The 16,994-nt window shown below is 44.1% G+C and overlaps 1 protein-coding gene across 2 annotated transcripts in view; it reads left to right on the top strand.

Moving 5' to 3' along the window:
- The window catches only part of Cers6 (ceramide synthase 6), a 242,405-nt gene extending 232,172 nt beyond the window's left edge, over positions 1-10,233 (top strand). The window contains exons 9-11 of one of the 2 annotated variants that reach the window (XM_038338146.1): positions 1,025-1,181; positions 1,769-1,792; positions 4,388-10,233. In XM_038338146.1, coding sequence (XP_038194074.1) covers positions 1,025-1,181; positions 1,769-1,792; positions 4,388-4,540 — 334 coding nt within the window. In that variant the 3' untranslated portion in view covers positions 4,541-10,233. The remainder of the gene's footprint in view (positions 1-1,024; positions 1,182-1,768; positions 1,793-4,387) is intronic. The other variant, XM_038338147.1, reaches the window with a different exon arrangement.
- Positions 10,234-16,994: the final 6,761 nt, after the last annotated feature.

The raw sequence follows: 16,994 nt of genomic DNA, 5'->3' as shown, positions 1-16,994 counted from the left end.
ACCCCAGTTTTTTCTTGCTATATAATATTGGGTGGTGTTCCTCACACTATAGAAAGAGAAAAACAACAGCTTGAAGACAATGTAGGTCTTTTAAATTAGTTGTTAGCTAGGGAAGTGAATCCAAATGATGAATGGAATTCATAGAGGAAACAATAAATGAAAGGAAGGGAAGGAGAAGCCAAGGCTTTTTGCTTCTGTGTGTAGAGCCAAAAGGTGTGTGCTAGAACAATACTTGTTTGAGCCCAAACTTTTATTTTAAGATTTACATACACACACACACACACACACACACACACACACACACACACAAGTTCTGCCTACATGTATGGCAACAAAGCAGAAGAGGGCACTAGATCTCATTACAGATGGTTGTGAGCCACCATGTGGTTGCTGGGAATTGAACTCAGGACCTCTGGAAGAGCAGCCAGTGCTCCTAACCTCTGAGCCATTTCTGCAGGCCAGACAGAGCCTTAACTGTTAGAAGCAATATTTACAATAGCCAAAGGATGGAAGCAAGCCAGGTGTCTGCTGGTGGGTGAATATAGAGACAAAGTGTGGTATGTACCTACACTTCCACAGGAAAGAAATCCTCAAAGTTCATGCAAAATGGATAAACCTTAGAATTGGTAGAAGGAACCAATAACCCTTTCTTCATGATTCCACAAACAGATCTTAGTAGCTCAACTCACAGAGGCAGAAAATGGAAGTTGCTTGGGACAAAGGGTAGAAAGTTACTCAGTTTGTCAAGTGTTCTGAGGGTGGGCGGTGGTGGTTACACAGGTGTGTGGATTTGCACCACGCCAGTGAAGTGCACACTTCACTGAGAGAATTACTGCAGCTCACACCATGAGGGCACGGTTGCAAGGGACAGCTCCTCAGTACCTGGTAACTGCCAAGCTGTCTGCACAGGAAGGGAGGGGGCCGCTGGGGGAGACTGTTGACCTGTGCTCCCTGGAAACTGCTAGGGCTTTTTCAGAACAGAGTGGCATGCTGTGTTCAGTAATGGCCTTCTTCTCCTCCTCAGGGTGTTAAACACCACGTTGTTTGAAAGTTGGGAGATCGTCGGGCCCTACCCGTCCTGGTGGGTTTTTAACCTGCTGCTGTTGCTACTACAAGGGCTGAACTGCTTCTGGTCTTACCTGATTGTAAAAATAGCCTGCAAAGCCGTCTCAAAAGGCAAGGTAAGCTGAGACTCACTCTCTCCGAGATGTCCCAGAAATGTCAGGGTATTTTTGGCTCCTTTGAAATCACGTATTTCTGATTTCATCAAAATCAGTCTTATTCCTCCCAAAACCACCTTGAAACACAAACCAAATTATTTTCCTCCCATTTGGTTCATTTTTTAAAGTTTCTCTGTTGCTTTGTAGTTGCTGAAACCCAGAATTTACAATTTTAGGTTTAATGATGACATACTCTCTGATACTATCTGTTGTGCTTTTTTTTCCCTCCACCTTGGACTTTCTCTGGTTATTTACAGTGAACAGAAATTTAATTTAATAATTTGTTTTCATGAAAGGGTTGCTTAGTGTCGCGTGCCCATTTTTAAGCAGGCCTTTCTCTCCAGTGGAAGAATAAATACATTCATGACTTCTGCAACAGAATTGACTTGTCTCTGTTTTAAAATGGAATCGCGGGGCTGACTTAAATAAGCCTTCCTGAGAGCCAGCCCCTTTACCTAGAGCAGCGACGTTTCCAGATCGTTGTCCATGATGTTTTCTTATTTCCTTTTTTTTTTTTTTTTGTTCTCTTCCTCCTGCCACCCTGGAAGGCTGGGAAGTGGAACCCTTTACATGTAAGTTTCTTGTCTTCTCTCTCTTGCCGTCCTGGGTGACACTTACCTGCTGGAGGGGTGCTTATGGGCTTTGTTCCATGCTTGTTCTTCCATCTAACCGGCTGGCGCTCTTGGAAGCTTCGTGACAGCCATAGTTTCCACGGACTACAGAAGATACCAGGGGGAGTTCCGTCATTGCCCCTTCGTGTGAGCGTGAAAATCCTGCTGGTCCAGCGGGAAGGGGGAGATTTTTTTTTTCTACTGGTGCCTAACATGTTGGCTAAGAGACTGAAACAGTCAGTGTGAAGTGGGAGAAACAGAACCAGCTGATCCATGTGGTTCGGAAAGGAGACGTGAGCTACAAGGTGTCCCGATCTTCAGAAAACAGAGTAGCGTTTGACCCTCTGTCCTCAGTGAGGGAGGGCCGCAGAATCGGCCCCCTCCTCGGGAGATGTCTGGGCAACTTGTCACGATCTCTGAAGCCAGTCTGCAACACCACCACCTATACGAATCTAAAATATTTTGATTGGCTAAGTTCTTAGGAGAGAAAGTTCAGGGTTTTTTTTTTTTTCTTTCTCTTGTGGCTTCTTATTCTTTAGAATGATCTCTGGTTGCTTTTGAAATTTTTCTGGTCTTCATTGGGACACAAATTGAATCCCTGTGCATAGTACTGGGCGTATGATAATAACTGAAGATGACGGGCGAGCTGGATTAGATTACTTGTCTCCTTAGAGCATCGCTGTCTCCACCAGCCCTGTCCTCTCCTCTCTAGCTGCTAGTCCTTCATCTCCACGAAGAAATCATCACTAACTACGTCCCACAGCTCCGTTGCTGCTCTCACCTAAGGCAGTGAGACTGCTCCAGTCCACGGCCTCCTCCTGTGGGTTATTTTTAGACGCTCTAAATTGTCCTTTTTCTTTGACGGTATCATAACTGTGGATTTTTTTTTTCCAAATGGAATTTAAAATAATCTTACTAGGCAGGCAAATTAATACTGTCTGCATCTGGAGTCCTCTGTTAGCTCCTTGATTCGGTACTAAGAGACTTGATATGGTGGCGCTCTGCAGCGGTACTGTCTATGATTCATGCCTTTCAAGTTGAAATTTTCTCATCCCCCTCAGTCATGTTTGTTTTTGTTCTGTTTTCAAGTGAGGCTTTCTATGTGAGCTCAATATCGCTTCAGAGGGCTTTGATCTGAGGATCACATGTGTACGCTATTCAGCCCATCACCGGTTAGAGCGGAGCGATAGTTCTCAGCTTTTGCTTTTTTCCCGCCTATCAGTGATGAAGTCCTCACTCCCTCATGGCTTCTAGGTAGTAGACTCCACAGCTCTCAGGTTGACGGTGGTGAGGAGAGGATTCGATATGAAAGTCCCCCAGGAATTCTGAGACTTCTTCCAGAGGCTCTGAGAGTCTGTCCATCCAGCCCCCCCAGGGAGTCACTGGAAACCAGGCTGGGAAGATTCCCATGAAGCTAGGCCAACAGGATCCTCTGGCCTTCCAGCTTCATCATGTGAATGAAGCCGAGCATGTGGGTGGATACCGAGAATCCCAGCACCCAGAGGCTAAAGGGGAATTGTTGCCAAGTCTGGGCTATACAATGAGACGGGGTATCGAAGTAAAAATTGACTAATTAAGTAAACAGTGCACTCACTTAAAGATCTTAAGACCCTCTAGGTGTACGTGCAGGCTAAAATGTAGACCTGCAGAGAAGGGGATTCCAATTATTTGTTTTAAAATCAATATAGTGTTTCCTTGCTACATAGTAATAGTGGTATCTATGCTACCAGGATGTCGCTTTAGGAATTGGGTACAAATGAGTCAATTTGTTCACTAATAACCATATTCCATACATAGTAGGAGTTTTTTCACATGTCGTGTTAACATATAGACGTGTGTCTTATTTGCCTGTCCTCGTTACTTAATGAAACTGAATGGAAAATTGAAGAAACTGGCACATAATAAAGAATTTTTGCAGATCTGGCCAGTAGATTTCTTCCTGGCAAAAGTTGAGACTCTGTCTCATCTAGAGAGTCTTTCGAATGTCATCTGGTGACATTTGTTATTATGTCACATCCGAAACAAATTTCAAAGTCATTTTAGCAAAGAAGAAAGGGAAATTAAATATAAAACAATGAATTACAGTGCCAGACAGCAATGATTTGCTTTTAATGATTTCAGCGATTGTGTGTATATCTCTGTGAGCGTGGTAATTGAGAGTTAACCTTAAGTAATTGTCAAGGAGAATATGGCTATTAGGGAACAAATTGACTCATTTGTCCCCAGTTCCTAAAGCGACATCCTAGTAGCATGGATACCACTATCACTATGGGTAAGAATGGGATTTATGGTCTAGACAGTCTCCATGGTGAAGGATACCCTTGAGGCTCTGTGGTGTCTAAATCCACTTACATTCTTCACAACCTGCTGTGTCACACACATTATATCCCTCCGTGGAAGAGCACACACTACCATGGCGGTGTTCCCCTCTTTGTTGTTTGTAACATGTGATTAGGTTCATCCTCATGAGAGGTTGCATGAGTTGCGGGGGCATGCGCTACCCTGCCGGCCCTCAGCCCGCGGAGCTGGTTTCACTCCCGCTCTTGTGTTCCGCAGGTATCCAAGGATGACCGGAGTGATATTGAATCTAGCTCGGATGATGAGGACTCAGAACCTCCAGGGAAGAAGCCGCACACTTCAACAACCACCAACGGAACCAGTGGTACCAACGGGTATCTCCTGACTGGTCCATGCTCCATGGATGATTAACTACCCAAAACTATAAGTCCTCAACAAAGTGAACTGTTTGTTCCTGGAAGTATTTAATAAGTTGCAAATGCAGTTCCTTTCCTGATATCTCATCACCAGAGACAAAAAAAAAAAAAAAAAAAAAAAAATTAGGATTCTCAAAGCATTCTGAATAGTGTACTGCCATGTGTCCTGTCTGTGAATGAAGAAGAAATCCCACTTTATGTAGGCATGCTGTATGTAACTGACACAAGGGAACAATATTTGCATTTGTCTTAGAATATTATTTATTTTTTTATTTGTTTGTAAATCTGTGGACAGTCGAGGATCCCCTCGCTCCTTTTCCTCTGGGCTCGTGACTGACCGGGAAGGAGATGCTCCGTCTGTTCTACCCTCTTCTCATGTTGTAGTCCAGTGTGCCGTGAGCATCAGCGTCAGCTTACTTCACTTAGAGCAGTAAAACCCCGTGCAGGGTCCCCCACACAGCTCCCGATAGGTTCCCTTTCTTTCTGTTCTGCACCCATTTTGTGATTGCCCATATATAGTCGGTGACTGTTGTCCCGTGGGAGTCTAAACAGGATGAACCCGGTGTTTTAGCTCTTACTCTTTGTGGTCAATTAGCAGTTCAAATGAAAGAGGCTAGCTCTTAGGGGACTTTGGAACTTTATGTGAAATTGCTTTGGAATAGTTTGTCTCTTGCATACAAATATGAGATTTCTTTGGTGTGGTCGTGAGTTGACCTTGTTGGTAACTCCAATGAGGCCAGTGTTCTGATTCTGAAACAGTGTCATTTGCTTAAGCTCACAGACACAAAGGGACCCACATGCTGGGGACTTGTTCTGTGTTCGGGAAATCACATAAGGATAGCAACTGACTTCAACCAGGTCTTTTCCAGAATTCCTACTGTATTAGCCCAGTCTTCTGTCTTGCCGTGTAAAAAAAAAGCCAAGAATGTTTTGAGGCAGAAAAAAAAGAATGAGTCTTTTAAGAGTTGGCAGAGCTACTTTCCGTGCAAAGCGCTATACTGCCACCAGCTCTCAAAAGAAAGCCCTCCCTAGTGTTAGACTTGTGGGAGAAAGACCATTTACCCTTCGCCTTTCTCCTTAACTGCATCCCACAATGACTTTCTTGTTGCTAAAAATATCAGGTTTGCACTGCAAGGCTGTTTTATTTACCTTTTTGAAGACTCATGGGGGCTCCTAAGAATTTTTATTCAAGTGGAGCTATTTCCAGAAAAACGGCAAAAATTCTCCTGGACGATGGCAGTGAGAGCCATGAGGAAAGTTACCAAAGAGTAGTTCATGAGCGCCCCCCACCCCCACCCTGCCCCGCCCAGGCCACTGTCGTTGGCATGTGGCTTCGAAAACCACATGTATGAGCCAAGGATTTTATCTCATCTCATCTTTGGTAAAAAGGGAATTGAACAGGTTATACAAATACTCCTATGTAGAAGGAGCTGCAGGCCACTTCCTGCCGCCCGGCTCCCGGCCACCGGCTAGCTTTACCCAAAATAATTACACGGAAACTATATTCATTTAAACACTGCCTGGCCCGTTAGCTCTAGCCTCTTATTGGCTCACTCTCACATCCTCCTTTAACCCATATCTAGTAATCTGTGTATCACCACGGGGTTGTGGCTTACCGGGAAGATTCTAACCCACATCCATCTCGGGCCAAAGCTTCATGGCGGTCTGTCTGACTCTGCTTTCTTCCTCCCAGAATTCTGTTCTGTCTTCCCCGCCTACCTATGTTCTGACCTATCAGACCAAGCAGTTTTCTTTATTAAATAACCAATGAAAGCAACAGATAGATAGAAGACACTCCTACATCACTCCTAAGGCAAGCATCACCTAAAACAGAAATCAAAAAAAAATAAGGGCACTGAGTAGCCAAAAGCAAAAATGCCACAGGGCATGTCATTGTCCTGCCCAGAGCCATCCATAGTTCATTTGGTTTTTCTTTAATTAAATCTTTATACCCTTACTCTGAAACCTGTGAGTGACTAGGTAAGAGAAAATTCCCGAAGAACTCTCACTGCAATGTTAGCTCTCTCCCCACCCAATCACAAAACAGTATTTTCTGGTATGGTGCAGATCATCATTTTACGCGCTTGGAAGCATGTCTACTTGTTGCTGTAGAAGACAGCGCAACCAACTGTGTTTTGAGCTTGGCTGATTTATATGTCTAAGAGTGAAACTTGGAAGTGTTTGAGTTTATGAGACCAGTGATAAGCCGCCAAAGGTATTGTTAGTAATCAGAGCATTTGCTCAAATGTAGATAGGTGAAAACAATAGCAGTGTTGAAGGGTGAACCTTTCTCATCATCTTAGCTAGGGAGCAATGCCCATCTTGCTTTAATATCTGGGCACATCCTCCCAGGGTTGAGATGAACTTGAGGACCACAGTGTATTTGAATTTGAAGCAGGTGACCCTTTTTTTGCACAGTTTGTAAATTCAGAAGAGGTATGTAAAATGAAGAAAGTTGATTCTGCCCGTGTCAAAGGCAGTTCTAAAGCGGCTAGACTAGGGACGTGTTTTCTGATCCCATTAGCTTGACTCGTTCTTCTGCGTGTCTACAAATTTTTGTTTCATTTTACATTCTAGAGAAAATAATTCTGTTCGGTGAATTGAAATGGAGTTTGTAGGCTTTTCCTGGAATAGAATATTATTATCTCTGCTTCCAGAGTGACCAGATAAGACTGAGAACGGGCACTGTGTGAGGAATCTTGTCCACCTGTGCCAGACCATAGCTTTCAGAAGTGTGATTTGTAAATCCAGCTACAGGTTAGGTCTGAGTAGTGTTCTTAATTAGCTTAGGCTGTGGTGATGTCCCCTTCCTCCTGGTCGCATTCAGATTTTCCCAGGGTACCAAGGTGTGTGTAGGAAGGACTCTAGGAAACGTGACTTTTGATCTCCAGTGTTATAGCTTACCTAGATTTAGTGGGCGGGAACGTGGGAAATCAAGTAGAATTTGGCCTTGAGTCAATAAATGCTGTGTGTGGTTTGTGTGTGTATATGTATGTTTCCCCAAAAAACAGTAAAACAAAATTATTACTGACTCATTTTCACCCATATTCTTTCCATTTAAAAAATCCATTCATATGTACTCTAGAAGCTTCCCTTCTCCAAGCTCTTTGAGACAGAACCAAGGCCCTAGAGCACCTGCTGTCAACATAGACGCCAAGCCCAGTTCAGTGTCTCCAGATCAGGCCTGTGGATGTTGAGAGGAGAGGAGCAGCTACAAGTATCAGTATTGTGGCTCAGTTGAGTGTTCGCTGTAAGAACACAGATCATTGCCATTTAACCCCAGGGTTCTAAAGCTGCTGAACTGCCAGGCGGAGGATGTCCCACATCCCCCTCCGATTGTGCCGCTGGCGTCTAACAGAGATGAACAAGGTAGACGAGGCAGGAAGCAAGCAAAACTAGGTCAGATCTTCAGTCCATATGATGGGTGAGTCTCACAATGTCAACTCTTCATCTGAACACAGCCATGTACTCAGCCACGGCGCTGCGCTCAAGGATAGGCAGCATGTGCTACCGTGGTCCCAAAAGATGATGACAGCCTAGGCACTGAGAGGCCATACTGTCTGCTTGTATGTAAGTACACTCAGCGACGTCCATAGAACAGCAAAGTCAGTTAAGGACACATTTCTCAGAACGTGTCCCTGTTAAGGGATATGTGACTATACTTGGTAGAGTGTGCGTTTGAGCAAACTGAATGCCTTCCTTCATCTTAGAAAGAAGAGGTCTGAGTCTTCCATCTTTCGTTTAAATCTCATTGCTATTTGGGCTAAGTAAGAATGAGACTTTGCTGTAGTCTGCCTGTTAAAAATGACTTCATTGTAGCTTGCCTACGTCTTTGCTGACAAGTTCTTCTGAGAGAATGGATGGCACCCTTGATTGTCTCCAACCCATTTATCTTGTATTAGTAATCGTTTGGGTGGAAATTAATGCCAAAATTGCCCGGATAGTTGAGTATTTTTCCTAATTTGAAGTGTAAAATGCATACAGAATTACTCCACAGGTGTCTATAGGTTCATTGATCAGTATGGGAGATGATGTCGTATCCAGAGAGGCTTCGATACCTTTGGGAATAAAAGGCTAAGTGTTCACATTTTATGCGGCATCTATGGCCTTAAGGCTCTCACTCGCTTACTTTCTTGTCTTTGACTTGTTCCTGCTTAGTAAATAAGGAATCATGGCCCTGAAATGTTTCTAACATCCAAATGAGAAAAAGATGAAGTGAGGTAAAAGTCAGCCTGAAAGGACAGTGGTGGCGTGGCTCTTTCGGGTTCTTGTGCGGAAAGAAATGAAGGGAGCACTAACTATCCCACTTGGCCTCAAGTGTGCTGTCCCTGCCAGGAATAACGGCAGACTTCTTAGAAAGTGAAACGAGACTTCTTCCTCAAGCCTCTTCTTCCCAACGTCAGCTTCCCTTGCTGAGCTGAAATTGTGCCACTTTCCAAATGCCGTAGGCTAATTAGCAATATTCTACCAATCACATTTTAGCTCTACAAACTCAGGGGCCAAAGGAGGGCCCCCGTGGTTTGCCTGTGCAAACATAACACCAACCCGCCCCAAGGAGGCGCCAAGCCGATGTGAGGGAGCCCTGACCACAGCTGTTGAAACCCCTGTAACCAGTACTCAAAGGTAGCCAGTTATCATCAAGAAAATTGCAATGAAGAACATAACTCATCATAAGTAATGAAATCTGTAGGCACCCTAAGGAGGACCTTGGCCTCTTGCATGGTCTTGTGACTTGAATTTAACCAGAGCCTTTGAAATGAATGCATTGGTGGATGGGTACATTGAGGCCTCACCAACTCTAAGAAGTGAAAAAGGCCTCTGCCACCGGATGGCGTATGGCATCTGTAGCGGGGTTGGGTATTTCCAGGATTGCCAGGAAGTGATGAGAGGGTTCCATTAGCCTAGAGCCGATCTCACTTGTCTCATTCACTTAATAATCCTTTAGCCTTCTGCAGATCTGGTAAGAGAAAGCCAAATGCTGGCGTGTTTCTGCTTTTAGTTTACCTGTGACCATTAGATCAGCTCTTCCCACACCTCCTCCCGTGTCGGGGCCCATTTTCCTGGGAGGAAAAAAACATTAAAATGTTTCCTTAGCACAGGGCCACAAAGGCTTGGCTTCCTGTACTGTGAGCTCCCTGGGAACCGAGAGGTACTGCGTCAGTCACCATGGTTTCTATGTTCAGTGAGAAAGCTGATTTCCTTCATATTTCCTACCCTTTTTACCTACAGTGAATGTCAAAAACTATCTGTAAAACTCCTTACTGTGAAGAATTTTTTTTTTAATGTTAGCTACAAAGCTCTGTGATAGTTCTGTGATGATTCTGGAACTTCTGCTCAACGGTTAATTAACATAAATGTGGAAAACACACGCCTGTTTGATTTCCCCTAAGCTCACAGTCTTCATCGTTCCTTTGCCCGAGCCATATTCATTTACCTCCATGGCCGTTTGCTGTCATAGAAAAGGATGGTGGTTAATTTGGGAATGTGTTTCTCTTTTCCGACTTTCAGTGAGGACCAGGGTAGGTGCCGAAGCTCTTTGTTTTCTACAGACAGTTCAGTACTTGAGCTTCTTTCAGAAGTGAAATAGTGTACCATTAGCCAGTTAGAATTATTCCGTGTACTGTTACCGCGTTTTGCTGATTTTTATATGGAAATATAATTATTCATTCTTGATCTTTGGAAGTAATTGTTATTATGAGGATCATTTTACTTTGGAAACACTTTCATAATAAAGATAAGTATTAAGAGTCCAGCAAAAGTGTCCTTTACTGTAAGCACCGGCCAGCTGAACTGGGAACACATCGAGCATTCCTGGGTTGGGTTATGTCGGAGCACAGCCATTCAGCCCTTTCTTACAATTCTCCAAGCCATTGTGATCACTGAGAACTAGTGTTATAGCATCGTGTGATGTGCTAAAATGTCTCAAAATATAGGGTGCAAAATCTTCTGTGTAAAACCTTACATAACTCTCCATCCTAGAATCCTCATTTATAGAGAAAGCTATCTAAATAGATCAGATGATGCTGACTTTTTCCAAATTGTGAAGGAGACACTGATAACTGATACCCAAAGCTGCCCATCTCTATACGTATCTTGGCCAACACATCTTCTTGGGGTCCGGGCTCCCCATCACTAGACGTTTCCCCCTCCTTTGCCTCCACTGAGTGATTCTGCCTTTCCATGCTGCTCTTCCATCTGTGCTTACGTCATCTTAAAAGGCATAAAGTGGCACCACAATGCATCTAGACACCACCAAAAATCAACAATAGCCCCACTAAAAACCAATTAGAAATGTAGCGATCATTTTGATCTGATCCATTAAGTTATTCTAGAGACATCAATTACCAAAATTTCTCTGAAACACAAAAACAAACTATAAGAAAATACATCCATTGGGAAGTTATGAACTCTTCCAGTTCTGAAGTGGCTAATCCAATACTAGGAATATGTTCTCCAGTGGCCAAAATCCAACTTGGTTTTCCCCAAACCCCATCTTGCTAGGACAATCACATCAAACCTGGGCATATATGTGATTTCTGCCTCCTGAATCTCTGTCTACCAGTCTTGCCCTTCCTTCAACCAGAAGAGTAGCAGCAATGTCAGCAACGCTCGAAGAATGCACAGTGACAAAGGACCTACTGGAGTTCTCTTGAGCCTCAGAAACAATCATTGTGCTGCTTGAAATCTTGGCATCTGCAGTTTTTGATTATCCCCAAAGACTAAAGCATGAAAACTTAAGAGTCATGGCTTGGGTATGAAATGTTCCTCTCAGGCTCGGTTCCTATATAGTGCTTCTATTTTGGTGGGTGGGATATAGACAAAGGAAGTGACTCTCTCTTAAGAGCAAGCTTTACAAGGTTACACCTCATTCCCAGTCTCTTCCTTCTTTGCTTCCTTTTTGCCATGAAGTAATAACCTCACAGGTGTTTCTGCTGCCGTGATGTTTTTCCCAGGTTCACGGTGTCAGACAAGCACACTCTGAACCCTCCAAGACCATGAGCCAAAATAAAGTCCTCCTCCTTTAAGTGCTTGTCCAATATTTTTGTCACAGTATTATTAAAGTAATTAATACAAACTATATGATTCCTACGCATTGAAACTTGAAAGTTTCTTAAAGCTTATATAAGAGAAAACCATGAGTCATTGTAGGTGGATAAGTTGAAGAACCAAGGAAATGAATATTTTTAGACATGCAAGCTGATTTGCCAGATAAATCGAGGTAGATAAGGCAATTTACCTAATAAGTATGAAAAGACCTTTTCTTCCCTGGGCTGGTAACAGAGTGAGGGAATACTATAGAGGAAAGGCCATGCTGTGAGAGCTAGAAACCTGGTTGGGGAGAAAGTAGCCTTTTGTCTCTGCCTGTTGAGTTCTGGCTGAACTCAACCAGAATGCTACCCTGCAGAGCTCAGGAGATGCACACTGCAGGACTGTGCACCTCACCGCACCCAGCAAAGCAAAGCTCTGGGCCAGCAAACAGTACACAGCATCAGGCTAGGACCTCTGGCCTCAGCCAGGACCTGGTACATCACAGAACACAGTGTTGCACAAGTCAGTACCAAAATAAAACGTACCCAGTTAGGATGGAGCTGGTAGGCCGTGAGCTATCGGCAATGAAAACTACCTGTTAGAGAACAAGATCAAAGAGATACAGGAGAAAACATGTTGATTCCCACTCATAAAGAGTCAAGGTTTTCCATTGTGGGCCCCCATTTTGCTTACTGGTATAGTGAGTACAGAAGCCAAAAGGGTGATTTGGCTTTGGGGTGATTCAAGATGGGAGCTAAAACAGTGACTAGAACCGAGTTGAGAGGAGCTAGAGAAAGAGCCCTGAAAGTGAGAGGATGGATAGGCTAGAATTGTGGCCTGAAAATGCAGCAAGAAGGTCTAAACTCCAACACCCACAGCCAAGGTGTTCTTAAGGAATAATGGGAAACAGCCATGAGACGGCTCGGTAAGCTAATGCTCAGGTTCCTGGCTGTGTCCTCCAACCATTCAAAAATACAGGGGTCCACAGGATGCCTCTGATTGTTGCTGAGAATGAAGATAGAATTGGAACTAAGATAGATATGGTCGCATTCCAGGGAACATATAATCTAGGAAGGAAGAACAAGCAGATAATGCGACAAGAAGCTTCACAGGAAAAGTCAACAGGAAAATGCAAATTAAAACACCAGGATCGAGCCAGGTGGTGGTGGCCCACACCTTTAATCCCAGAGAGAGGCAGATCTCTGTGCTAACAGACTAGCCTGGTCTACAGAGTGAGTCCCAGGACAGCCAGGCCTGTTACAAAGAGAAACCCTGTTTCAAAAAAAATTATTATTAATATTATATATTATAATGTATTGTTAATATTATATTAATAATAATATAATAATATTAGCATGTTCTCCAGAGTAATCCAGCAGTCACTCTCCTTGGTATTGACTCCAAAGGGTAAATTTGTGGACACAAAGTCTTGTAGACAAATGTTCATAGTAAAAGCTTCATTCACAACTTCTCAGTTCTGAAAACAACAAAGTGTCCTTTAGTAGATGAATAGACAGCTAAACTAAATTCGGCTACATACAGAAGATTATTGAAAAATTATTTAGATAAAGAAACAAGCTATTTACCCATCCATGGGGGTAAGAAAAGACATGAAAGTAACTTAAGCACTTGTTGCTAAATGGAAATTGCCAATCATAAAAGGTTAGATACTGCATCATCCCAAAGTAGCTGACATTCTGGGAAGAAAGGCAAAGCTGTGGCAATTAAAGAAAGAGGGCTTATTGGCAGCTGGTAGTTTCTAGGGGAAGAAGAGTCAAATTTTCTTCAGATGGGGCCCCCAACTGGGTAACTGTGGATGGACCTACACCTATGCTCATGCTGGCAGCATTAAGTGGTTTTAAAAGAAAGCACATGAGCTGGACCATGGTGGCACATGCCTTTAATCCCAGCACTCAGGAGCCAGAGGCAGGTGGATCTCTGTGAGTTCGAAACCAGTCTGGTCTACAAAGTGAGTTCCAGGACAGGCTCTAGGCTTCAAAGCTACGGAGAAACCCTGTCTCGAAACCTCCCCACCCCCAAAAAAAGAAAATTAGGAAGGAGGGAGGGAGGAAGAGAGGAAGGGAAAGGAAGGGAGGGAGAGGGAGAGAAAAAAACCACAAAAGCACATGAAATTGGGAAGAAAAGGTGCTGCTGTTGTTGCTGCTGCTGCTGCTGGAGGTAGAGGGGAGAGAATGAAGGATGAGTTTGATCAAAACATTGTATTTATGTATGAAATTCTCATATACACACATGCACACACACAATTTTAAAAAGATTGGAACACAGACACACATACGTAGAAGACACAGTTGAAAGGTCCCCTGAAGGCCAACATGAGAGGCTTCAGAAGAAATCAAGCTCCATGACACCTGCATCTGGGAGTTCAAGAATCCAGACTGTGACAAAACAAATCTCTACACTTGATCTTGGCTAAAAGTCAGAGAAGGGATAGCAAAGGGAGTCTCAGTCCTTACTTTCTACCTGCCCAGTCCCTTTGTTTGCATTTAATAGACTTGTTCTTTTATTTAATGGCTTTGGCTCACAGAGAAATGAGGTGAGAGGTACAGAAACATCCTTCCACACTCCTGGCCGATTCATGAGCTGCCTCCCCTGTCACGGACACGTTGCACTAAGTCTTCATGCACTGCAGTTGGCAGCCCTATCACTCCAGGTCCATCTTCAGTTCAGGATTCCCTCTTAGTGCTGTGCATTCTGTGAGGTCAGAGAAATGCACAGCAACATATATCCAACATTATGGAGTCATACAGAGAGTTGCACTACTCTCAAAATTTTCTGTTCTTCCTATCTATTCTTTCCTTGTTTGCACCCCTTGATTTTTTTATTACTTGAGAATTTCAGCTTGTCTGGTGTCCTGTTCTATTTCTTTCTACGTGGCCAGTCTCTCCCTAAACCTAGAGCTAGGCTGCTGTGGCCAGCAAATCCCTGTGATCCTCCTGACTCGGGCCCCACACAGTGCTGGGGTAACACATATGTCCATCACCACACCCAGCTTTTCACAGTGGGTGCTGGACACAGATCCTCATTCTTGCTCGACACCTGCTCTCACTCAGTGAGCCATTTCCCCAGCCCCTGGTCTCTGTTACAAGGACACTGTTCATTCTTGACTGGCATTCAACTATATGACCTTATTTATCTTAGTCACCTCTTTAAAGGCTCTATGCCCCAATGGTGTCAGATCCTGAGTGCCACAAGATGAATTTGGGGCGGTATAATTTAGCCTTTAATGCAAGGTCTTTTCTCATGTGACGCTGAGGCAGAAGCTGTTCAGGCAGTACAAACCTGAGCCACAACACCTCCAAGGTAGGGATATCTGTGTGCTATAGGACTAGTAGGAAGGCCAACATGGATGGGGAATAACACATATGGGAAAGTTATGGGGAGGAGATCAAATAGGGCCTATGTCCTGTGAGAAGGGTAGATTCAGGTAAGAATAATAGGAAGCATTTAAAGGATTTGAGGAGTAGCATGGTCTGGTTGGTTGTCATCTTTAATAATAAAACATGGGCCAGCCAGGCAGTGGTGGCGCACACCTTTAATCCCAGCACTCAGGAGGCAGAGGCAGGCGGATCTCTGTGAATTCAAGGCCAGCCTGGTCTACCAGAGCTAGTTCCAGGACAGCCACGGCCATTACACAGAGAAACCCTATCTCACAAAACCAAAAAGTAAAATAAAATAAAACATGGGCTAACCATTCCCTTCACAACCATGATCAGAAACTCCTTCAAAGCCCCATGTAGCAGTGGTGCCTGCACACGTGTGGCAGGCATCAGTGATGACAACACACAGGGCAATGAGCACATAGCCACCCGCAAAAATTTAAAAAAAAAAAAAAAAAAAAAGTATTCCCAAAGATCCAAGAAATCTTCATGATAGGCGAACAGTCTGACTTTCCGGATACTGAGATCCAGGCAGGAAAAGCTCCAGCTTGTTAACAAAAGTGGTTTGGAAAATGTGAGAGAGAGGCAAGCGGGCAGAGGGGGAGCACAGATACCCTGGGCGCGGGCAGAGGAGGAGCGCTGATACCCTGGGCGCGGGCCTTTGTTCTTCATTACTGTCCTTAGCACCTTCCTTTTGTGCTGTTCAGAGGCACCTAGCAGACTGTGAACTGATGGATGAGAGCAATTTCCAAAGAGCCTCTCCTGAGAAGTCGGGGCGCCAGAGAGGACAATTCCTGCTGTTTGTGGATTCCCTGACAGCTGGCTGCATGCATGAGCCTACTCTGGCTGGGCGGCGTCACACATTGCACAGGCAGGGGAGAAGAAGAGACAATAAATCACTCAGCCCGTGTTTTGTTTTGTTTGCTTGTGCACTGTGTGCCAGATATTAGGTACCACCAGTTGTAAACTATCTCAAGAAAACCATCCTAAAAAATTGAGTCTGGTTATTGCTACTAGTTAGGCTCCATAAAGTTAGCTCCAACGCCGACTTAGAAAACCTAAACCATTGTTCCTAGGAAACACACACATCCTGAGGTGGGGTCCCGTGATAAACAAATGTAGTGTTAAAACATAGTATTAGTGGATATTAAACTATCTTTGGCTCATTTACATCAAACTCACAGACAGCAATACCTATACAGGCAGAAACTATGCCTTGAAGTTAAAAAGCATCCCCATAACGAGCAAGCCAGAGCGACTGGATCCCAGAGCTCGGTGATTTCAGAGCTGATGCACATCCATCTAGGCTCATTGCACTGCTTTTAATGGCTGCGGCTGATTTTGAAGCCAGGAGTTCCTAGTGCAGCTGAATTTGCCAGCAGCTTTTTCTCATATCCACTTCCTTCATTTTCCCTACAGATCTTTGAGTCCCCCTTACCGCCCCATACTTTTCATCTCTAATCCTTGTAGTCAAGTCATTAGTGCACTCAGCTGCATCAGAAGCCCTTCTTGAGAACCTTCATGACGTTCTGTATCTCAGGATGTCGGTTTTTACTGCGATTTCCAAAAGAAGCCAGGCTTATAAGACACCTGGAGTTGGAAGTTCTGGATCGTAGCTGCCGGGGAGCGGGGTTGGGTATCCAAGGTCTGTGAAGGGTGAAATGAGTTAGCCAAGCCACGCAGCAAATCAAGCAGCGAAGCTGGGATTACAACTCAGGTCTCCTGCGTCTTAGGTTTGTTTACAAGCACCCACAGAAGTACCAGTGACTCCGCAAAGCAGAGAATCTGGTGGCGAGTTGTGACAAATTCAGTTCTCGAGTGGATTATGGGGGGGGGGGGGGTCCTCTGGCCTGCCTGGGTGAGTAGAGAACTGGAACAGATTTTGGTTTTTTTTTTTTTAAAAAAAAAAAAATGTGTACAAAGACAACTGAAGAATACGTGGGGGGGGGGGGGTGTCAAGTAGAGCCAGATGCTACAATAAATAAAGTAAGGTGTACAAGAAATGCCCAGATATGAGGGTGA

This window comes from Arvicola amphibius, chromosome 7 (genome assembly GCF_903992535.2).
Source record: "Arvicola amphibius chromosome 7, mArvAmp1.2, whole genome shotgun sequence".
NCBI lineage: Eukaryota > Metazoa > Chordata > Mammalia > Rodentia > Cricetidae > Arvicola > Arvicola amphibius.
The sequence above is the reverse complement of the archived record's forward strand: the minus strand, read 5'-3'. Positions and strand labels throughout refer to the sequence as shown.